This window comes from Hippocampus zosterae, chromosome 1 (genome assembly GCF_025434085.1).
Source record: "Hippocampus zosterae strain Florida chromosome 1, ASM2543408v3, whole genome shotgun sequence".
NCBI lineage: Eukaryota > Metazoa > Chordata > Actinopteri > Syngnathiformes > Syngnathidae > Hippocampus > Hippocampus zosterae.
This window is the reverse complement of record NC_067451.1, coordinates 19,999,819-20,023,379: the sequence shown is the minus strand read 5'-3', so window position 1 is coordinate 20,023,379 and position 23,561 is coordinate 19,999,819. Positions and strand designations below refer to the sequence as shown.

Genomic DNA, 23,561 nt, shown 5'->3' with positions numbered 1-23,561 from the left:
GGTGCTGGAGAGGAAGTCGAGCCTCAGATTGAGGAGGAGCAGTGTGGTTTTCGTCCCGGCCGTGGAACAGTGGACCAGCTCTACACCCTTAGCAGGGTTCTCGAGGGTATATGGGAATTCGCCCAACCAGTCTACACGTGTTTTGTGGACTTAGAGAAGGCGTTTGACCGTGTCCCTCGGGGAGTTCTGTGGGGGGTGCTTCGAGGGTATGGGATACCGAACCCCCTGATACGGGCTGTTCTGTCACTATACCACCGATGTCAGAGTTTGGTTCGCATTGCCGGCAGTAAGTCGGAATCGTTTCCAGTGGGGGTAGGACTCCGCCAAGGCTGCCCTTTGTCGCCGATTCTGTTCATAACCTTTATGGACAGAATTTCTAGGCGCAGCCAAAGCGTTGAGGGGATCCGTTTTGGGGGCCTCAGTATTGCATCCCTGCTTTTTGCAGATGATGTGGTGCTGTTGGCTCCTTCAAACGGGGCTCTCCAACTCTCACTGGAGCGTTTCTCAGCCGAGTGTGAAGCGGTTGGGATGAAGATCAGCACCTCCAAATCTGAAACCATGGTCCTCAGTCGGAAAAGGGTGGAGTGCCCCCTCCGGGTCGGGGAGGAGATCTTGCCCCAAGTGGAGGAGTTAAAGTATCTTGGGGTCTTGTTCACGAGTGGGGGCAGGAGGGAGCGGGAGATCGACAGGCGGATCGGTGCAGCGTCTGCTGTGATGCGGACGTTGTATCGGTCTGTCGTGGTGAAGAAGGAGCTGAGCCAAAGGGCGAAGCTTTCAATTTACCGGTAAATCTACGCTCCAACCCTCATCTATGGTCACGAGCTATGGGTCGTGACCGAAAGAACGAGATCCCGGATACAGCGGCCGAAATGAGTTTTCTCCGCAGGGTGTCCGGGCTCTCCCTTAGAGATAAGGTGAGAAGCTCGGTCATCCGGGAGGGGCTCAGAGTCGAGCCGCTTCTCCTCCATATCGAGAGGAGCCAGATGAGGTGGCTTGGGCATCTGATTTGGATGCCTCCTGAGCGCCTCCCCGGTGAGGTGTTCCGGTCATGCCCCACCAGGAGGAGACCCCGAGGAAGACCCAGGACACGCTGGAGAGACTATGTCACCTAGTTTGCCTGGGAACGACTCGGGATCCCCCGGGGAGAGCTGGACGGAGTAGCTAGGGAGAGGGAAGTCTGGGCTTCCCTGCTAAAGCTGTTGCCCCTGCGACCCGGCCCCGGATAAGCGGTAGATGATGAATGGATGGATGGATGGATGGGCGTTGTGAGATGAAATGCTAGCTAAGAACAAGCTTCTGATACACCGCCACTCGAGTAGAGTAAGAAAAAAACTCAAGCACCCGGCCTCACGTGTGGACAAGGATGCCCAGACTCTATGTTGCCTGGATTTCGGTCTCTGTGTTTGTTTTACGGCACACTAAAATGTTAAAATATGATACAGTTCAATTAAATTACCCAGTAAATTCACATAATTTGCATGGAGTGTTTCAAGTGTGAAATATTCCAGCATTCCTGATCTTAATTTTCCAATGATAATGGAATGGAAATTTTCTACCCCATTCTAAGCCTAATGAGGATTGCTATCAAGATGAAACGATAGTGTAGAGGTGGAAAAAGTACCCAGAATTTGGATTTTGAGGGTGCAAAACACATTAGGCAGGATGTCTTACTTTGCAGGTAAAGTGAGTGGTATCCCTCGATGGCCATGTTGAAAAAGAGGAGGAAGTTAAGGAACAAGGTCACCGTGCTACAGGTAGAAAGGGTGAGACGTAAAGCGCCGGAGGTATAGGGTGTCACCTAAAAGGCAGCCAGGTAGAGAGCGATGGCAGCAGAGATGCAGGAACTTAATCCTGGGGCCAAGACAAAAGCTGACGATAAAAAGCCATGAAGAGAGAAATTTGCCCAGAAGAAAGCGCAGTGGCGGAGGAAGCGCTCAACTCGGAACAGGCCCACAGTGAGGGATGAACAAACATTCAGATTTGAACTTGAGTGTGACAACTGCTAACGGAAAAGGCCTTGTTGACTGACCTTTTTCTGAACTGACTTGTGCTGGATTTTTGCATTTTTAAAATAAAAACAGAGCGGAGAGTGACTTAGAGAAACAGGAGAGGGAGGGGGTGGGCTATCTCGGCAGTGAGAGAGGGTGCATGCGCCTGTGCCACATCGAGATGTTCATGATCATTCGAGAGTCGGCGGCCGCGGGAGGCGGTGCTGCAGCCATGAGCGTGCCACAGGAGAGGACCGCCAAACAGGTGTGTGTTTATTCCATATCCTCTGCACACACAATCACTGAATGTTATATTTGTTGGATAGTGAAAACATGTTTCAGCCAGCCTAGATTCTCCATCTCAATAGTTTATTTGAACTGTTTGGTTTTATTTGTACTGGCCTTATTTCAAACCTGGGAACAGTGGTGATAAACGATACGTTATGCAAGGGCTGTCAAACTCATTTCACATTGGCCACATACGGCATCGGTAGATGTCGTATGTAGAGGGCCGGACCATTAAAAATTATTCCGTACTCTGCTATAAATAACCAAAATAATATGTCTTTCCTTTCTTTTGGTCTAAAGAAGCACAAGAACACTAGGAAAATGTTGACATTTAATGAACATATCTTTTACAAAACATTTCATGAAACACCTTAGAAACAAACAGCAGCTGATATGTTTGCCCATTTTGGGGGGGGGGGGGGTGTTTGAACGTCATTATTTTTGTCTTCGTTCAACAGTGCTAATGCTTTTGATAAAAACGCAGATTTTAAATAGCTCACATCAGCTTATTAGATAGGCTTCCCAATTGCCGTATTATAATGAAGATAAACGACGCCGGCAGTGTCAAATTTTAATTTCAGTATACGCTAAGGGCGTCTAAAAAACACTAATGGGCCACAATTGGTCCCCGGGCAGTAGTTGAAGTGTGTTACCACGGTATATGATTATGTTCGGTCCCTCATTTCCACACCTTATTAAAAGCAGTACAAATTGATTGTTTTAAGACTAAATGCAAGTCTGACCTGGGGTTCTCCAACCGCTTTTCTCACTACAGGTCCAGGCTTCCATTAAGAAGAAGGTAGAGAAGCAGAGGAAGCGCACCGATGAGCATGGAGGAGGCATCACAGCAGACATCCAAGTGTCCACAGAGCAACCTGAGCACCATCACAAAGGCGTCCACCTCTTGAAGGCAGCTTCCGAAAACGGGCGAACGCTGGAAGAGAGGCTGGAGCAGATGATGGAGGGAAGGCAGAGGAATGTCAGCATAAGGGAGCAGGTGGAGGAGTTGGAGCCTGTCGACTTGCTGCCCATCGTGGACTCTGTATTTGGACAGGTAGCTAAATGCCAGCTGTGGTGTGTGTTGCCATTTTTCCGGATAAAACAACAAATACTTTATGTGAGCCAGGAACTACTAGCCGACCCTTGGTATTCGCTGAGTAGAGGAATCGAGCTCTCTTGTGGCATGAAAATGAATTGGCATCCATTTTTTGTGCTGCGCGCACCATTCGACCCATAAAAAAAGATCCTCATGTTTCCATTACTTTTCGCTAATTCACTTTGTCCATTTAGAACCACACATACTGTAATGTAAACGTCGACCTGAGAGTAAAAAAGGACCTCGCTTGCTACTACGATGACAAAGAGGTATAGATGGCCAGAGGGTGCAAAGTGAATAGAGCAGAGTGGAGCTAAATGAATAGGGCAAGGTGGAGTGATGGTGAAGGTGCTCTTTGCGACTCTGAGAATTTGATTTTTTTTCATATTAAATATATATAATGCTTAGCATATGTATTACACTACAAGTCGTAAAAACGCGACCTGATCCTCAAATGCTTGAATGTGGACTTTTCCCATTACAATGCATACCTGTCAACTCATACGGTTTGCCAAAGTTGATACGGATTTTGTGGTGAATCTTACGTATATGGCCGTATCGCACAAATCATACGGATCCAGAATTTTATTTTTTTCACCAACTCCAAACGATTTGGAGTTGGTGAAAAAAGTAACGCAGGAATACAACTCTGAACACAGTAATGCCACTAAGTAGAATGATGATTAGACATTAACCAGACATTGTATTATGGTAATCTACAATAAATATCATTGAAAATTTCGTGGGGTTTTTTCTGCCGTTATTTTGACATCTAAAATGCTTTGGTATGTTATAAGGATTTTTTGCTCTTTATAAGGATTTTTTTGGTTGTTTATACAGGTTGGCGCTCCGAAAAGTTGACAGGTGTGACAATGTCCTCTTAAGATTTGACTGTTCAAACGTTGAAATCAACAAGATTGAAGCAGGTCACTGTACTGAAATTAATCACGCGTAACATTCGACCACCAAAACATTTTGATTCTTTCTAGGTGTATTCTCCATGACAAGTTTTGTTGTCAATTTAGGGCATCTGTGGAATTAACTTTTTAATAGGTTGGGGGTTGGGGGGCTGCTGGTTGACGGGTTAGCGCAGGGGGGACCAAAGTCTGTCCTCAAGGGACACTGTCCTGCCTGTTTTTCAGCTCTTCCATGAGCAACACACCTGATTCAAATAATCAGGATCGTTCTAATGCTGCTTCAGAGCTGTCTGATGAGCTGATCATCTGAATCAGGTGCGTTGCAGGCGGGAGAGCTGGAAAACAGGCAGCACCGTGGCCCTCCAGGCCCGGAGCTGGACATGTCTGGTGTTAGCGTGTCGGCCTCACAGTGCAGAGTTCATAGATTGGAATCCGGCTCCGGCCTCCCTGTGTGGAGTTTGCATGTTCTCCCCGGACCTGCGTGGTTTTTGTCCAGGTACTCTATTGTGGTGGGAGTGTGTCCTACCTAGAAATCTGCACTGGGATTCATATTAACAAATCATTGCTCTGTCTCAACTCCTCTCTCACCTCATCAGTAACTCTCGAATAGTTGTTGCATAGTGATGGAGTGAGATCATTGGCCGATATTGATTCATACATTCAACCCATCCTAGAGTTGTAGATTTTGCTTTGCAATTCATCCCCTACATCTGACATCTTACATTTCAAGGCACAGAGCTGCATTTAATACGGCAACAGCGGTTACATTCCATCTCATTAAACCTAGAGTGCATGGCGGGAGCTTCAATGGTAAGGATGTGATTGCGTGTGTTGGAGAGGATTTAATCTCCTTTACTTGCTTTAGGAAATGTTAGGAAAGTGTAATCCGTAAGAGATAGGGCCACGCTCAGTCAGGGATATGATGATACATCCATACCCCGGCGGCCATTGTACACTGGCTTTCCATCACATGGTGTCTTGACACAAGAGAAGCAAAACACACGAGGGAGGGCCCTCGCATCACATATTCATGTACATATACATTCCGCATCTGTCTGTGTTGGCTCAGAATGAAGGAATCATGATGCTTGAAACTATTGAAAAAAAAAAAGAGAGGCACATAAGATAGTGCTGTGAGTCATTCCGATTCCCTCTTAGACTGAAAATTATAAAACATGCTGACGTCACCAGGAAATCTCCAGAAAAAGGAAAACGGCTGACATCAGTTGTGACGCGACGGGTCCAAAAACGAGAGTGAGAGAGTCTCTGTGCAATCGGGAAGGAGTGGAAAGAAACAAGTGTCTGTATTTAATTAGGAGCTCATTTCCTGCTTGCACTGATGGACACTCAACCCACACAAAGTCAACTGAAGTCATACAAATCATGCCAGCAAGTGTTACACAACACCAGTAAGTTTAAAAAAAAAAGAAGAAAGGGGAATAAAAACGATAAGGTAGCAAGCACAATGGATGTCCGAGCTTGTGTATTTGGCCAAACGCTGACATATTAAAATACGAACTTGTAGGTAAGACCGATTCAATTTTGAACCCCAAAAAGCAGAGAACGCTACAACTTGCAATTGGAGAAAACCTCTCACTTCAAATCAAAGTTGCTCTTGGCAATTGCAAACCGCCCTGGATCAGATCAAATGTTACCTGAGAGGTTTCCATTTCAAGTTCCCCACATAAAATAACGACATTCCGACATTAAGAATGGATCTGTATTCACTCGTTATACCTGCTTGTTAATCCTCCTCTTTTCTTTCAAAGTTGCGCACCTGTTTACATTGACCTTTTCCTCTCCACATTGGCGAAAAGTGTAACATTCATTTCCCAGCTTTCCCCAAGACCCCCACCCTCACCCTGCATCGATTCTGCAGTGAGCAACTCCAGACGAAAGTGCAAATTCCCCACAACAATACCAATAATTGACGTGTCATGACACTGATTACACAATGGACAACCATTTTTTAAAAGATTTTGCATCACATTGTATCGAGCTATTCTGCCCTGTGTAGCCACACGTAAAGTACATGCCAGAAAGCGCTGCTGCTTAGGGAGGCTTCATACCAGAAAATTCTCGCTTTGTTTGATGAGCTTTTGAAATGTCTTCCAGCACTATTTATTTATTTATTTATTTATTTATTTATTGCGTAGCATATTCGGTTGTTGACCGAGTGGTTAGCGCGTTGACCTCACGGTCCAGAGGTACCGGGTTCAATTCCAGCTCCGGACTCCCGTCTGTTTGCATGTTCTCCAGGGGCCTGCGTGGGTTTTTTCTGTGTACTCCGATTTCCTCCCACATTCCAAAATCATGCATGGTGGGTTAATGGAATACTCTAAATTGTCCCTAGGTTTGCATGTGAACGTGGATGGTTGTTCGTCTGTGTGCTGTATGATTGGATTGCAACCGGTTCAGGGTGCCCCCGCCTACTGCCTGAAGACAGCTGGAATAGGCTCCAGCACGCCCTTGCGACCCTTGTGAGGAAAAGTGGATCGGGAAATGGATGGATGGATATTAGGTTGTGTCAAATGAATAAGATTGGATAATGATTATTTACTTGGTATTAAATACGGCGAACCCCTCATCCCTTATTCCTTACATTGCCAATCTCTGACTCACAGCTCTTGTTAGACGACACCAGTTGTTGAAGTTACTGAACATCTGAAACCAGAGCAGTACTCAATCTGCACGCTCTCGCGCGCGCCTGTGCGTGGACACACACACACACACACACACACAAATCTATTTAGATGATGAATTGAAATGTGAGAAGAGGGAACTGAGCTGCTAATTAATCAGTTATAACTGTTTCCATTAGCTGCTGGCGTCTGTTTGTCTCACACTCACCTGGGTGACTCCTTGAAGAGTTCAGTCCACAGGAAATTCATGTAAAGTAACTTTGTGAAGACATGACGCACTGTATAATAAGAGAAAAGAAAACTGAAGAAAGCGATCGCAGAGTCATACTGTCATTAAGTGACATTTGGATGGCATTGCTACAAGTCACAAGGACTCATACAAATTTAGTATTGGCATAAAAAAGAAAAAGGTGGTGTTGAACAGAATTGGTGGGAGCTGTTCATCATGTGATTGGACTTAAACCTTTTTTTTTACAATTGAATTGAATTGAATACAACTTTTTTTGTCAAATGTGCTGTATGTGACGGCACAGCTGAAATTCCTTCCCTGTAAACATAAAGCAAGAGGAGCCGCTCCGGGTGTCCGCGCCGCCATCAAAAGAAAAGTTAATAAAAAAAATGACAAAATAATACAAGACAACACATGAGACACAGCCAACCGTGCAATCTGAACCACTTTCCTGCATACACTTGGTTATCTGAAACAGTTATAGATGGAAGAGGAGCGAATCAAAGTGTCCTTTTCACCTGTGGATCAAAGGCGTCATGCTGCAATCCGTACACGTCTGCTACAAGCTAAGCTTGAAAGCAACAAGTAGCTGTAGCATCCATTAACGAAAAAGAAAGAGTGTATTATAAGGTGTATTTATCAATTGGAAAGAAATAAAGTAAGAGCATTGGGGTTGGTTACGCTGCATTATCAATGCATGCATGGGCACCTGTTGGCCTGCAATGAGTGAGAGCATAGAGACCTCATGATGCCCAACAGTCAGGGAGAAGTCCGTGATGTTGTATGCTTATCTTCTTGAATGACGAGGACACGGGAAACAACAGCACGTCTGTATTTAAGTGTGAAGCTCTCCCCAGAATCCTCATCACCAGTGATGTAGCCATAGCAACAGTATGCGGTGAAAAGGAGGCGTGGACAGCCAAAGTCATCTTTGTCGTTCACCATTCTTCTGGGTGGACGTCGAATCCCTGGTTTGCTTGACTTTCGGAACTGACGGAGGTCTTTGTGCTTTGCAACAATAGCAGCAGCCCACAGGGAGGGGTTAACAGCCAAAGTTGTCTTCGTTGTTAGCTTTTCTTTCGGGTGGGCGTGAAATCCCTAGTCTGTTTAATTTTTGGAAGCCGAAAGAAACCTTTCCCGAATTTTTCACCCCGACAATTACAGCCAACGTGAACCCATTGAGGGATAGCGGTTACTAAAAGTGGACAGCTGATCATGTTATCAGGCCCGAACAATATCTAATGACGCTTTGTGGCGGATCTTGACTTTCAAAATGGACGTCAGCAGTGTATACAACCTGGAAGCACTCTTTGACCGGACCAGTTCATTTGGTGTGTGTTTGTTTGGTTTTTTTTGTGCAGTACAGTTCAATTTCTGAAACATTTATTTTGTGCAATGAAACACTTTGTCCCCTCCCGCCAATTTTGCTGCAGTAGACTGCAAATTTCCCCAGTGTGGGACAAATAAAGGTTATCTTACCTTATATTACTCAACTGCATGTTGCAGATAAAGTAAACATTTATAGCTCATGGAATATCATCTACCACCGCTAGTTAGTAGGGGGTGTACTGTAATGATACACCCATTTCATCGATGTATTGATGTGTCTGCCCTGCGATCCAACCCCACTGATCACACTAGACTAGTTTCCATCAATGTTGGCCACACAGCCACACATCATCATGTTTGAGTTATTGATGGATCTAATTGATATCATTAATGAAATCATTCACAATACCCTTTTAATTCATTTTAGCGGTATAAAGATTGGATGGATGGATAATCATTAACAGCATACTGTATATTTTTGTTATTCATTTAATGGAGATGGGGCTGGATAGCTAAATGAAAGCGTCCCATCTTTGTGACCATGTGATGACACCTTGTGTCTCTGGCGCTCTCTAGCGTACTTCAGCAGTCCAAAACAGAAATTCTGGACACTCTTATATTGACGTTACTTTTTTTTATTTTTATTTTTTTGCAGTTGAAGGCAGTAGTTTTCTTCTATTCCCGTGGCCGGTTTCATCCACACTGTTCTCATGTTCACCCTCCTTCTCACATACACTCATCATTCGTAATGTTCGTACAAAACCTCATCAGAGACACCACCATTGTTTGCTGATTTAGGAGGAGATGCAAATTGCTAGTTGTTTTATTTTAGTGAACCAACCCGCTGCACTAGTCGTCGCTTACATTACAATCACATTGCATTTCAGTTATTGCGATAAAATAGCAGATGCACAGTTCTTGCGGGTTTTTTTATCTTGCCCTGTACCCTTTCATCTCTCCATTTCATCATCACATCCACTCCTTTAATCTGATACGGCAACGATTAATCCCCTTCTGTTTTTGCCCTCTTAACTCCTCCTAAAAGTGGTTTTGCCGCAGATGAAGTCATTTGGGTGCTGATACTAGAGAGATTACAGCACATCATCAGTGTGAAAAAGAGAAATAGACATGCACCATGTGAAGTGTTCAGTTGGCACTTGAGTTGATGTGTGGCGACGACACTTTGGGAAAGCCAAAAGTGGGCGGAGTCAGTCGGCTTTGTGAATACCGGTATAGATTAGAGGCGCTCCTCATCACTGTGCGGCCTCACGCCGCAGTACGGGGAAACCTCTGAAGTTTTTCTCCACAACTGGAGTAGCTGGACTTTGGAGACCGGCAGCTAGTGAGGAGACCAGAAGGAATAAAGTGAAGAGGCACTTGAGAAAATAGTGTTGGAGAGAAGAAGAGAGAGTTGGGAGGTCGGGTGATACAATACAGCTGATTTACATACTGTAGCACTTTCACAACAGCGGCAGCTGTAACAAAGCGCTTACCTGGTGATGGGCAACTGCACCAAATCATCCATGAAAGAGAAAATGAGGAAGGTAAGAACCGAAGTATTATAATTGGCAAACATTGACAGTTGACAGCATACCATAGTTCCTGATTTTCAGTCGTAATTTTCCCTTTTAAATCAAACTGATTTGAGCATGCCGGCTGAGCCTGTTAAGCATCTAACCCAGAAAAGCGTTTTATTGTCAGGGCCCGTTTGAGTCTTTATTTCAGGTTCATTTTGTGTAATTTGAATGAATATGTCAAATTAAAACTTTTAGCCTTTTTCCTCTCTCTCAAATTGACTTCGACAAACAAACAATTATTTTTTAATCTGATTTATTTTTTTAAATGTGAATTCTAAACATGGTGCAACTTTTGACTGGAATTTAGACTCAAGATGATGCAAGAGAGTGTCAGATGCATGAAGAGTAGACATAGCATGAAAGTGAGGGCATGGGAACCAAATGGCATGATGGTTTCAATTGGGTCACTGACAGGATTTTGGCTATTGACAGGATATTGATTGGCTAGTGGGCACGCTATTTTTAGAGGCTTTTCCGTTTGTGTTCATATTTAAAAGGAGACATATTGTAGAAAACAGACTACAAAGTCCATATAGTATACAAATAGTTGGGTCAGGTCAAGTGTGACACTGTGTCAAGTTGACGACAACCAAAAGAAGCTGTTCAGAATTTTGCTGGATTGTGTTGCAACAGTTGGGTAAATTGATGTGATACGGTCCTCACACCCAGTTTGCTATTTTCAAGTGGCGATCACGGTTACACTGAAGCGTCAAAGCAAAAAGCAAAGCAGTTATGCACATCCTGCCATTAGTTACCCGCGTTGACAACATTATTTTCTGATTAGCATCACTTTCTTTAATGTTTGGCTAAGTTGTCCACATGGCGATAGGCCTGCTGCGTGTTACAGCCACACACATTAACTCGTTGAATACCACCCCTTTTCACTGGAGCAACCCCCTCAAGGCCTACAGAATTTTCTGTTCTATGGCTACATATACATACAACCTGTCAAAAGAAAGGCGAGACTCTCTTCTTTCAGCAGAAAAAAGTTTCTTTCTATCTTTCTCCGTTCGTTGGCAATCAGCATTAGAAAACTGCTAAGTTTTATGGAAAAGGCCGATTTTCTGCAGAAATCCAGAGAAAAGGAGCTTTTTGTAAAAGCATGCATTTAAGTTTTACACTATTTTTTGCTTTTGTGACAGCTCAAATACCTCAATAATGTGTTCCTCCTACAAAAGAACATTACAAATGATGTTTTTGTAGCAAAATAATTTATTTGCACACAACTATTGAACTATGAACAAAAGTGCAGCTGTGGAGGAGATGGCTTTTGGCTTCCATCCAGTTTGTCACCACATCGATTCATCCCACCACGTCCAGATGCACGACCTATAAATTATAGAAACATAAAAAGTTGCAAATATATTGTCAGCTTCGCAGCAGAAAGGTTTGGCGAGGAGGAGAAGAAAAGCCCGGGAACAACGTACGCAAAGAATCAAAGAGCGGTAAGGATCCACAACATCAGGCAGGAGATGAAAACGCTGAAGTCCCAGTACAAGGCGGCAGGACAAGAGGAACGCACTGGCCTGGCCCAGCTAATGTGCATCCTACGGAAAAAGATTAGAGTTCTCCGCCGTGCAGAGTGGCACCGGAGGCGGCGACGCGAGAGGGCACGGAAGCGTGCTGCTTTCATCGCTAACCCCTTCAAGTTCACGAAGGATTTGCTGGGGCAGAAGCGGAGTGGCAATCTGGTCTCCTCGCAGGAAATCATAAACCAACATCTGAAGCAGACGTACAGCGACCCCGCAAGAGAGCAGGAGCTGGGAGAATGCAACATCCTCATAGACCCCCCTGAACCTGAAGAGCAGTTCGACATGTCGGAGCTGCAGCTAAAGGAAGTCAGGGAGGTTGTCCGCAGAGCAAGGGCGAGCTCTGCTCCAGGACCGAGTGGCACTTCATACAAAGTGTACAAGAACTGTCCCAAACTCCTGCTGCGTCTGTGGACAATCCTGCGAGTCTTCTGGAGAAGGGGAAGGATCCCTGAACAATGGAGAATGGCTGAAGGGGTATGGATCCCGAAGGAGGAAAACTCCACTCAGCTAGACCAGTTCCGCATCATCTCCCTGCTGTGTGTTGAGGCAAAGGTTTTCTTCAGTGTTGTTTCCAAGCGGCTGTGTACCTACCTGGCAAAGAACTCCTACATCGATACATCTGTCCAGAAAGGTGGCATCTCGGGAATTTCAGGATGTTTGGAACATACCGGTGTGGTCACACAGCTTATTCGGGAGGCCAGAGAGAACAAAGGTAACCTATCAGTGCTGTGGCTTGACCTGGCAAATGCATTCGGCTCCATTCCACACAAGCTCGTCCAGCTCACTCTGATAAAGCATCATGTACCCAGCAGATGCAGAGATCTCATCGCTGATTATTACAGCAATTTCAGGATGAGGATCTCTTCAGGAGCAATGACATCCAGTTGGCACAAGGTGGAGATCGGCATCATCACAGGGTGTACTATCTCTGTGACACTGTTCTCGCTAGCCATGAACATGCTCACAAAATCTGCTGAGCCAGAGTGCAGAGGGCCCCGCACGAACTCCGGACAACGGCAACCACCCATCAGGGCATTCATGGATGACCTCACAGTCACGACAGAATCAGTCCCAGGCTGCCGGTGGATTCTGAAGGGTCTTGAAAAACTGGTGGCGTGGGCCCGGATGCGTTTCAAACCCGCCAAATCAAGATCTATGGTGCTAAGGAAAGGGAAGGTGGAAAACAAGTTCCGGTTCACCATCTCAGGCACAGCCATTCCATCAATCTCAGAGAAGCCGGTCAAGAGCCTAGGGAAGGTTTTCGACTGCTCTCTGAGAGACACAAAATCTATCCAGTCGACATGCACGGAGTTGGATGGCTGGCTGAAATCAGTGGACAAGTCAGGCCTACCGGGGAAGTTTAAAGCCTGGGTATACCAGCACGGCATTCTTCCCAGGATCCTGTGGCCCCTCCTGGTCTACTCCGTCCCCATCTCGACAGTTGAGACCTTAGAGAGGAAGGTCAGCAGCCACCTCCGGAGATGGCTAGGACTTCCAAAGAGCCTGAGCAGCATCGCTCTCGACGGAAACAGCAACAAACTGCAACTGCCCTTCAAATCCTTGGAGGAGGAATTTAAGGTCACCAGAGCCAGAGAAGTGGTTCAATACAGGGACTCAAGAGATCCGAAGGTGGCTAAGGCTGGGATCCAAGTGAGGACTGGCAGGAAATGGAGGGCAGAGGAAGCGGTTGAAGAGGCAGATGCAAGGCTCCGGCACAGGTGCTTGACTGGAGTGGTCACACGAGGACGAGCTGGGCTAGGATCCTTTCCATCTCCCCAGCTGAACACCAAGGGGAAGGAGGGGCGACGTCTTGTCCAGGATGAGGTGAGAGCAGCAGTGGAGGACACAAGAACCTGCAAGGCTGTGGGAATGAAACAACAGGGTGCTTGGACAAGATGGGAGAACGCAGTTGAGAGGAAAGTGACCTGGGCAGAGCTTTGGAAAGCAGAGCCGCAACGCATTAAATTCCTCATCCAGGCAGTTTATGATGTGCTCCCAAGCCCATCAAATCTGCACACATGGGGCATAGCAGAGACACCGGCATGCCCACTGTGCTCCAAGCGAGGAACCCTGGAACACATCCTCAGTGGCTGCACAAGGGCACTTGGAGATGGACGGTACAGGTGGAGGCATGATCAAGTCCTTAAGACTATCGCGGAAGCCATTACCGCAGGGCTGGCATGGGCTAAACAGTTCCGCCCCTCCAACAAAACCATCGCCTTTGTCAGAGCTGGGGACAAGCCTACCGCGGCCAGCAGAACATCATCTGCAGTCATCCTGACATCTGCAAGAGACTGGCAGTTGTTGGTGGATCTTGAAAAAAAGCTGAAGTTCCCCAGCCATATTGCAGTTACCACCCTACGACCTGACATTGTCCTCGTATCGGAGTCCACCAAACAAGCAGTGCTGCTGGAGCTGACAGTGCCGTGGGAAGATCGCTTGGAAGAAGCCTTTGAGAGGAAGCTCTCCAAGTACGCAGGACTGGTCAGCGACTGCCAGCTGGCTGGTTGGAGAGCAAGGTGTTTCCCTGTGGAGGTTGGTTGCAGAGGATTCGCAGCCCGTTCCTTGGCCAGAGCCTACTGTAGCTTAGGCATCAATGGAGAGAGGAAAAGGAGAGCCATCCGGAATACCACTGAAGCGGCAGAAAGAGCCTCAAGATGGCTGTGGCTCAAAAGAGGAGATCCATGGAGTCATGGTAGCTAGCTAGCTGTCTGGACACAAGCTGGGACTTGATCAACCCCGGCTGGGTCACCTGGAGGAGGGCGTCTGATAGTTGAAAGACCCGAAACGTCCAGTGAATCCAGGAACATCACTGATGATGTGTCCAGACTAGGCATCAGTAGATGTATGTACACAGTTGCTGCAGCGTGAGGTACAATAATTTTATTTACCTTTCTTTCCACCACCAAAGCGAGGGAGGAGTCATCATCTTTTGGCTTCTGGTTGGACAATCTATAATTAGTATGTACAATTACCACTTTTATTTTTGAATTTTTTTTATTCTGTTGCGTTCCACTTACATTTCAACATCTCACACACACACGCATACATGCTCGCACACTGCTATTTACATCATTCATTCCACGTTGCTCAGAATCCATTTTGAAATGAAATGGAATATGAATTTAACACTAGTGGTTTTAGCAGAGCTGAGCGGACCAAATGTGTACTGTTTTTTTTTTTTTTCCAAACCTATGGCGACATGCAAGTCAGCACATTTACGGCGCATATTTTCATCCACATCTACGAGACACATCAACCGTACATAAATGATTAGTGTTACTGGCAACTTTATAGTATAGCGGGGAATGTAGCGGTACATAAAAGTGACTGATGAATCATAAGAAGTGATGAAGTTTTGAATGGGAACTTGCAAGCTAGTCAGCAGTTACCTCCTCGTTCCAGCGGCTCTGGCGAGGACTCTCAGCTGCTTTCCGTTATGTCCGAAGGCACGTATTCGTCCGACATATCGGGATCCAAATCGCTCTGCAATTCATCGTTTTCGCCGTCGTCATTACGTGACGATTCCATGGAATCGCTGACGTTTGCCCGGCGTCGGGCATGCGAAGCAATGCAGCCTCTTTGCCGTCATTGCTGGAAGTCGCCGGGGAGACGATTTGTGGGCGATGTGGGGCATCGGGAGGCACAAAATGCTCTGCCAAGCGATGGTCGCTGACGTGGAGCATGTTCATCTTCATCAGATGAACACGAAACTCGGCGTGAGCTATGCGGGCCACGTGTAGCATGCCATGTTTGTGCAGGCCGACGTTTGTTTCGTTCGTTTGACGGGTGCCGCTTTCGATTACGTGACCGAAGCGTCATTTTCTCTTCCACACAAACACCATCTCATTTGTTGTTTTGTTTCGAGGACGCTTTTATACCGAAAAAAAAATCATTTTTAGTTAGTTATTTCCTTTTCTCCATCGTTGCCAGTTGCTAATGTTCCAATCCACTATCCACATACGCCCCTCCTTCACTGTACGCCCTTTCTACTACTTCTGCGGCGTGAGCCTGGTTGATTTTTGCACCACTGCCACCATTGCAATTTTTTTGCTATTTAACATTGCTGTCAAGCCTAATCCTGTGGTGAGAAGTTGCATCAGACTCGCTTGCACCCTCCCCCATGAAAAAAACATGATTGACGTCATGGGGAGGGAGCGGCTATGCGCTAATTGACGTATTTGTACTTCAGAGGGTGTAAATGAGTTAAGGCCTCTATTTTCGTAGACAACGCAGGTGCACTCTGACATTAAAACTGGAACAACTTGATATTCATGCCAGTGAAAGCCGAGTTTGCAGCATTTGGGAATTTGCACCTTGCTGGACACTCCGGCAGACCGAATACAGTTTTGTTTTGCACGCCCCTGCCACTCCTAAATCTTTGGCACACCCTCAGCGGATTTTGAGCTTTGTGGACGTGTGCATCTTCCTTCCATGGAGATCTGGTTGTATTTCCGTGTAAACGTCCTTTGCACAATCTTGATCTTCCGCATGGGCTCCAACTCTTATTTCTGCTTCCCCAATGTGAAAGACGGTGTGCCTCTCGTCACGGCATTTAACGAGAATGAGAGCAGACACTTCCAATGGCCGGGAAGCTAGTCGACTGTGTTCACGCCAACAATGGCGCAAACACCCGTTTGTAACTGCACTCATCTCTGAACACACCAAAAGAAAGAAAACTTCACCCGTGAGCACTAGACGCGTGCTGGGCATTAAAACAGAGGCCTAACTGACAAGTTTTGAAGTGCAGCCTCCACAAGGGAAAACACAAATTAACTGCCGCTTTTCTCTTCAGCCTCCGAGCTGTTTGAGAACAAGTAATCTAGCTCCGCCTCCGGGTGTCATGGTCATGAAAGCCGTAATCTGCATTGGGTCTGCGGTACATGGATGTGTAGTGCGCAGTAGCTCATTTACGGAAGAAAAATCTAAAACACAGTGTGCCCTTTAATTGTTTTGCATGAAAACTTCGTAACACGTGTGGAAATGGCACCAAAGAGGATGGAAGAGTCCGTCAAAGATGGAATGTCCAACGTTGGGCATCATTTCACACAAGATAACATTTGGTATGTGTGTCGCTGATGCCCACATCACTTACCAGGACTGGCCTAACCTTCTTATTTTATATTCTGCGGTTTACAATCGGCAGCATCATGCACACCTCTGGGCGACATACACCGCAATCCCTGAAAGACACAGTCCCAAGAAAGTAATTACTGTAATTCAGTGCAGTGCACACTAACCGATATAGTTGCATTCTTTATCTTCATAGATGGAGGAATAAAAGAATGTTTTAAAGCCATAACCTCTCAAAGACACGGATACTACAGTAAAACGTGATGATGGTGACCCCAAATGGACAAAAATAACACCTGAACCTGACACACACGCTATTGTGTTCAATGCTGCCGAATCAATTTGATTCGATTACTCGATGAATTGATGGTATGATCAGTAGAACACGAGCTTATAACACTATTCCATATCCCCACATCTGCTATCGGTTTTACATTGGGGACAAAAATATCTCCATTAATGAACGCTGTGCCCTTACTGTAGGTCGGTATGAGCTGAAAAAGTTCAAGGCAAGTCACATCTTTCAAATAGAAACCTTTCAAAAGCTTCTATGACACGTTCACTTTCATGAAAGATGTCATTATGCTTCGAGTTTTAACAAACACGGCTGACTGAAGACGAGGCTAACAACGTGGTCTGCCTCTAAAGGGGGTGTCAGACTGGTCCCTGGGGCGTGAAGTGAGGGGCCTCAGGGGTGCGCAACGGCAGGAAGAGGATGAAGAGGAAGATGAGGAAGTGAAAGAGGAGCTATTCAAAGAGCCTTTCGGGACGTTAGTGAAGAACAGCAACATGATGCACAGCATCACGGGCCCCGCCTGCGTCTTTCTCAAGCGAGGCTTTTTGCTGACTCTCGTACGTAATAAGCTGTGAATGCACCCCCAGTGAGCCCCCACCCTCCCCCCGCTCATCTTCATCCCTCCATCACGGCCGAAATCTACCGAACCACCGCTTCGGGGTCGATCGTTCGGCTCCATGGACAGATGGCCGACTTTGAATTTTGTGGCACTCATGTGTGTTGTGGTGAAAAACTACTGACCTACTTCTCAGTTGATCTTGAACATCCATCCTTCCATTTTTCTATCGTGATCGTGCTCATTTGGGTCGCGGGTGAGATGGGGCCTATCTCGGCGAACTTTGGGCGAGAGGTCGTTTTCACGCTTGACCGGTCGTATGCTAATCACAGGGCACATATAAACAAACCATCATTCTCACGCACCAGATGATGATATTAGAGTCATATCATAAATACATTTTTCAGAGCAGACTGTGCTTGCCTTTTCCTCCAGGCCCCACTTAAACGCATTTCGGGATGGCGTCTTTACAAGTGCATCGCCATCTATGCCGTGCTGACTGTGACTTGAGGATGTTGTTTTTGAAGCACTTATATGGGAAATGTCCTGGATCTCGCCCTTTATGCAATTTCCAACTCTCGCGATCTCAAAAGGGTAGCTGAAATGTTCCCTTCCTGCTGATCTAAATTAGCTGAGAGCCTTTGAATGTCTGTAATTTCAGGGTTATTTATAAGTACTAGCCATGTTTCTTCCTCTCCCTGTATCGCTGAACTAGCATTAGAGAGAGCCACAGTTTTGTTCTCTCTGGTCAATGACCGGAAGAAGCAGTCACAGGACACGCAGTACGAGGGAGCTTGCGGTGTTAATGTATCTTCAATCTCGGCTGATGCTGTTTTGAAAACAATGAAAAAAATAATAACAATCATCATAAGCATAGGACGGCCCGGTAGTCCAGTGGTTAGCACTTCGGCTTCACAGTGCAGAGGTACCAGGTTCGATTCCAGCTCTGGCCTCCCTGTGTGGTGTTTGCATGTTCTCCCCGGGCCTGCGTGGGTTTTCTCCGGGTGCTCCGGTTTCCTCCCACATTCCAAAAATATGCATGGCAGGCTGATTGAACACTCTAAATTGTCCCTAGGTGTGAGTGTGAGCGTGGATGGTTGTTCGTCTATGTGTGCCCTGCGATTGGCTGGCAACCGATTCAGGGTGTCCCCCGCCTACTGCCCGGAGACAGCTGGGATAGGCTCCAGCACCCCCCGCGACCCTAGTGAGGATCAAGCGGTACGGAAGATGAATGAATGAATGAATGAATCATAAGCATAATAATAATCACAATAATAATCATATTTTTATCTCCCTAGTCAATGATGGGAAAAAGCAGTCACATGACACGCAGTACGAAGCTATGAAAGACAACATTAATGTTAAAATCAACTGGCATCTTTGGACAATTGTAACCCTTTTTGGCAGACGCCAATTACTTGCAGATTTTTGCGATTTGCATAAATAACACTAGTCATGTGCAATGTAATTGTTCTTTTTGCCTCCTATTTTATAGTTGTGTTAACAAACATTGCATTCTTTAAACACAATTCAGTCCATCAAATTAATATTTGTTATTCATATTTTTATTCAGTCATTTTCAACAATGAGTGTTTTTTGAGATAATATTTGGGTTGGAAAAGTTTTATGCAATGTGTGAAAAAACTTCCTGCGTATTGAATTCAGCATCACAAAAGGGTTGAAAGTTAAAAAGAGATCACCGGGATTGGTGTGTTAATGTCTCCTCATAGTTCTCAATCTAGCATTGGGCCGCAATACCTCAGTTTGTGGTTGAATGCATTTGAAGGGCCGCTAATGTCTCCATCCACACAAAATCTCATCATCTGTATGTGTGTTGCCTGGCATTGCAAAAGTAATCTGGTTAGCGCTGCATGTAATTTATGTCATCATCAGTGGGTACAATTTAATCCATATCTACATTTACATGCATAGTTTCACTGTTGTAATTTACTTGCTTGATTTTTTGTTTTGATGCATTATTTTCGCTTTTCTTAGTGTCAGTGAAGGGATCTTTCCGTTTTTCTGAGGCTGTCTTTGAACGCCTCTCGAGTCGAACGAGACGAAAGAAGGCACGGAGTTGGACGGAGATGTGTCTGTGTTTGTCGAGACTGTTAAAAGCATAAATAAAGTGTACGTTTAAAAAAACCATCACCGCAGCTCTCCTTTTTCAGAGCTGCAACACATATCTATATCTATTTGAGCGATATTAGCCTACTATCAAAATCTTTTTCCATTTTCAAAGTTTTTTTATAAAGCTCCAGGCAGCCACTAGATTTCGCTTAAAGAGCCGCATGCGTCTCTGGAGCCACGTGTTGCCGACCGCCGGTTTAGGAGATAGACTGGGTTTAGCTACAGACTTAGGATATGCTGTCGACTTCACATGTGGTGAATTTTGTGTTTTCCTAAACTGTAAACTATTTACAGTACATCCAAAGTATAACAACTAAAATTATGAAATAATTTACTTTGTGTGTCACGAATCTATACATGTTTTGCATTTTCTTGAACCTGAACTATTGAAGTGAATCAAGTTTTCCAAGACATTCTCATTTATTGAGATACACCTGTATATGTCTTATATAAAATAATAAACTCAATCGTTATAATAATGAGCTCTCCTATTTAGTGCAGAACTATACAAGTCCACCTTCAACTAAATGTGTATATCGCGCTTATTTTGCTCTTAAAATGGAGCTTTATCTTTATGAAGGCAGATGTTAATTCCATTCTTTCATGACGTCGATGCCGGTGTGAGTGTAAAACCGATTTAAAATAAAGACCAATATAGGCACTCCATTCATGGTCAGAGTCACTCTTCATTGTTTCATGTTTCCTTGCCCTCACTGCATAAAACAAACGTACATGTCTTAAATGTGTTTCATATAAACCTGCTCATGAAATTGTTGAATGAGTGAGAGCCAGTCAAACATTTAAACCAAATCCAATTGATCATCATTGCTTCCAACAGGACCGAGAGCTGAGACCAGAAGAGATGGATGGTGAGTTTCTTTTTTTACGACATTTATTATTCTCCATCAAACAGAATAACATTCCCGACTTCCACTTTTATCACGTGTGTGTCTTCAGAGCTTCGTGAAGCTTTTGTGGAGTTTGATAAGAATAAGGATGGCTACATTAGCCACAAAGACCTGGGGGAGTGCATGAGGACCATGGGATACATGCCCACCGAGATGGAGCTCATTGAATTGAGTCAGCAGATTTGTGAGTGGACCACAAACACAGATTCAGCAGGATATTTTTTTCTTCTTTTTTACTCATTCTTTAAGTCTCAAATGTGTCTGTCCAACGGGTGGAGGCAAAGTGGACTTTGAGGATTTTGTGGAGCTGATGGGACCCAAAATGTTGGCAGAGACTGCCGACATGATTGGAGTGAAAGAACTACGCGATGCATTCAAAGAGGTCTGGAATTTCTGCTGTCCTACTCAGACATGGTGGTTCAATTTTGGCAATGACCAACAACAATGTGTGATGCCCGCCCACCCAGTTGTGATGCGCGGTTAAGTTAATGCTTTTAAAATACTTTGAAAGATGACAATGACTATAATCCACTCAATTAATTTAATTCTAACTGGGACTGACCCATGTTGTTTTCATATTTATGAATGAAAACCGATGACGTCCACCACACACACACATCCACCATCTACCGGCGCCTCCACAAACCCTCTATAAAATATACAAAAATCCCATTACACTACCTGTGCACAGATTTAAACGCGGTTTTACCTTAATTCGATTCTAATATTTGTAACAATATTAGCGGGGGTGGCAACAACACCCAGTGGGGTAGCACTTCTGCCAAATTCACAAACACGCTGAACTAGACCATTGCAAAGGCATGGACATTATTTTGTGCAGATTTTTTGCGCTGAGTGCAGACTACTTTGTTACCAAATTGTTGGCTGAATCGGGAATAAGGCAACTCGATGCGCCGCAATGCCCAGAGAGGCACAACATAGTGCTAATTAAATGCTAACACAGTAGCATAAGCAACATTTTTCCCCAATTGTGTGGTGCAGAACTTGAACTCTTTGTACACGTGTAACCTTCACACAAAGTGGTTTTCATACCTACAGGCATTTGATTTAGCAGCAAGGAACAAGTGTGGGTATTTTGGAGAAACTGGAACTTTTGAAAACGAGCATCAATGGCGGAACAACGGCAAGCCGCCTGGACAAACAGATTGAAAGTGATATCACCCTAAATTGGATTTTCTATTTTTAATGTAGCTGCAATACTGGCCCAGGGTTGTTTTTATATGGTGGTTCATTGTCAGTGTTGGATTTGGACTTGTTGCCGCTGACCCTAAATGTGTCTATTATAAGATAAGATAACCTTTATTTGTCCCACACTGGGGAAATTTGCATCATATCGCCACAAAGTAAATGCATGGAACTTTTTTTAAATGACTGAAATTTCCCTTCAGTAAGTAATGCTGTGTGTCATTCTGTCCCAGTTTGACTCCAATGGTGACGGTCAGATCAGTTTAACGGAGCTACGAGAGGCCATGAAGAAACTGATGGGAGAACAAGTGACCAACAGAGAGATCAATGAGATTCTCAGAGACGTGGACCTCAATGGAGATGGTTTGGTGGACTTTGAGGGTGAGTGTAAAGTCCTATTTGCCTTTTGAGTCGACTGTGTCGCAAAAACCCGTCACATTGATTTCCCCTCATTTGCTTCTTTCAGAGTTTGTGAGAATGATGTCCCGGTGATGTGTACCACAGGAGCAATGGCATTAAACAAACAAACCAGGGATCACAGCACATCTTCAATTTTCTGTAGCTACTGTATGGTTTTCCATTTTTATATGTATAAAAACTAATATAATAATAATCATCATCAAGATTAAATGTGACAGAAAATGTATGACAAAAAGACACGGAACATAAGGGCAAAAGTGCTGGGACACGTTTTATTTTAAAAAACACCCCCCAAAAAAACTATACAGTGATCGCTCGCTCTAATGCCGTTCACTTTCCGCGGCTTCGCTGTTTCACTGATTTTTTTGTGTGCAGTTTTTAAATGATTTTAAAATTTTTTAATTGTATTCTGCATCCCAATTGGCGAAGGCACTGACCGACGTGACCAGTCTCCTCACCTCGTTTCCGTACAGCTTGCCAAATTTACCTTAGCAAATTTTTGGTCTTTGGTTTCATTATATCAGTGGCGGATGCTAGTCTGTCAAGGAGGGGAAGCTCAATTTCAGCCTACATCATAAAATGTGCACGTTTATTTATACGTGAATTCTACTCTCCGTTCCTTTTCAAGAAAATGAGAAGGTTGCCTTCACCAAAAGGTCGGTGATTAGCTGTCAATCAAAAAGAGATTCCGCCTCAGACAGATCATCCAATCATCATGCAGAAAGCTGAGCTTCCTGGTCAGCCTATAAACGCCCACTGGCCATAGACTCCCAGAGACGCTGAGCGTCCAATGAGTGGGACAAAACCAGCATTTATCCAATGACTCGTCTCGTTTCAATGCATTGGGACAACCTAAACTGAACACTCTAGTGATGGGAATTGCGGCTCCTTTTAGAGAGCCGTCTCTTTTGGATCGGCTCCCTAAAAAGAGCCGGCTCTTTCGGCTCGCAAATGGCTCCTCGGTTTTTTTGTTGCTTAAATTAATTTAATACCAAAAATAACGTAATATTATGTGTAAAATGAAGTACTAATGCAAAAAATAGACATTATATCAAATATTTATTATTTATATGGCTTTATTTATATTCTTCTGAACATACTCAACATGGAGTGCTACAAAAATAAAAACAAAGTACAAAGACCCATCTCAAAACAAGGTCGTCAAAAAGTTCCAATCTCTGAATGTGTATATTTATAAGCTTTTAACTATTTATAGTAAAACAGCATAAGTAAGCTTTGAATACCACACAACAAATTATAAATTTAGGCGGCCCAGTAGCCCAGTGGGCGGCCCAGTGGCCCAGTGGTTAGCACGTCGGCTTCACAGTGCAGAGGTATGCAGCTCCGGCCTCCCTGTGTGGAGTTTGCATGTTCT

General features: G+C 44.8%; 1 protein-coding gene across 1 annotated transcript; it reads left to right on the top strand.

Moving 5' to 3' along the window:
- The first annotated feature begins 1,879 nt into the window (after positions 1-1,879).
- LOC127603851 (calcium-binding protein 2-like) lies at positions 1,880-22,475 on the top strand. The gene is made up of 7 exons (XM_052070518.1): positions 1,880-2,253; positions 3,052-3,330; positions 20,491-20,521; positions 20,610-20,747; positions 20,836-20,942; positions 22,000-22,147; positions 22,233-22,475. The coding sequence occupies exons 1-7, from the start codon at positions 2,149-2,151 to the stop codon at positions 22,256-22,258; spliced, it is 834 nt and encodes a 277-aa protein (XP_051926478.1). The 5' UTR covers positions 1,880-2,148; the 3' UTR covers positions 22,259-22,475.
- The last annotated feature ends 1,086 nt before the right edge of the window (positions 22,476-23,561 follow it).

Coding starts and splice junctions, on each gene's coding strand:
- LOC127603851 (XM_052070518.1), top strand. CDS start 2,149: ATGCGCCTGTGCCACATCGAGATGTTCATGATCATTCGAGAGTCGGCG. Junction 20,522..20,609: donor GAGACCAGAAGAGATGGATG/GTGAGTTTCTTT, acceptor GTGTGTCTTCAG/AGCTTCGTGAAGCTTTTGTG. Junction 22,148..22,232: donor TGGTTTGGTGGACTTTGAGG/GTGAGTGTAAAG, acceptor TGCTTCTTTCAG/AGTTTGTGAGAATGATGTCC.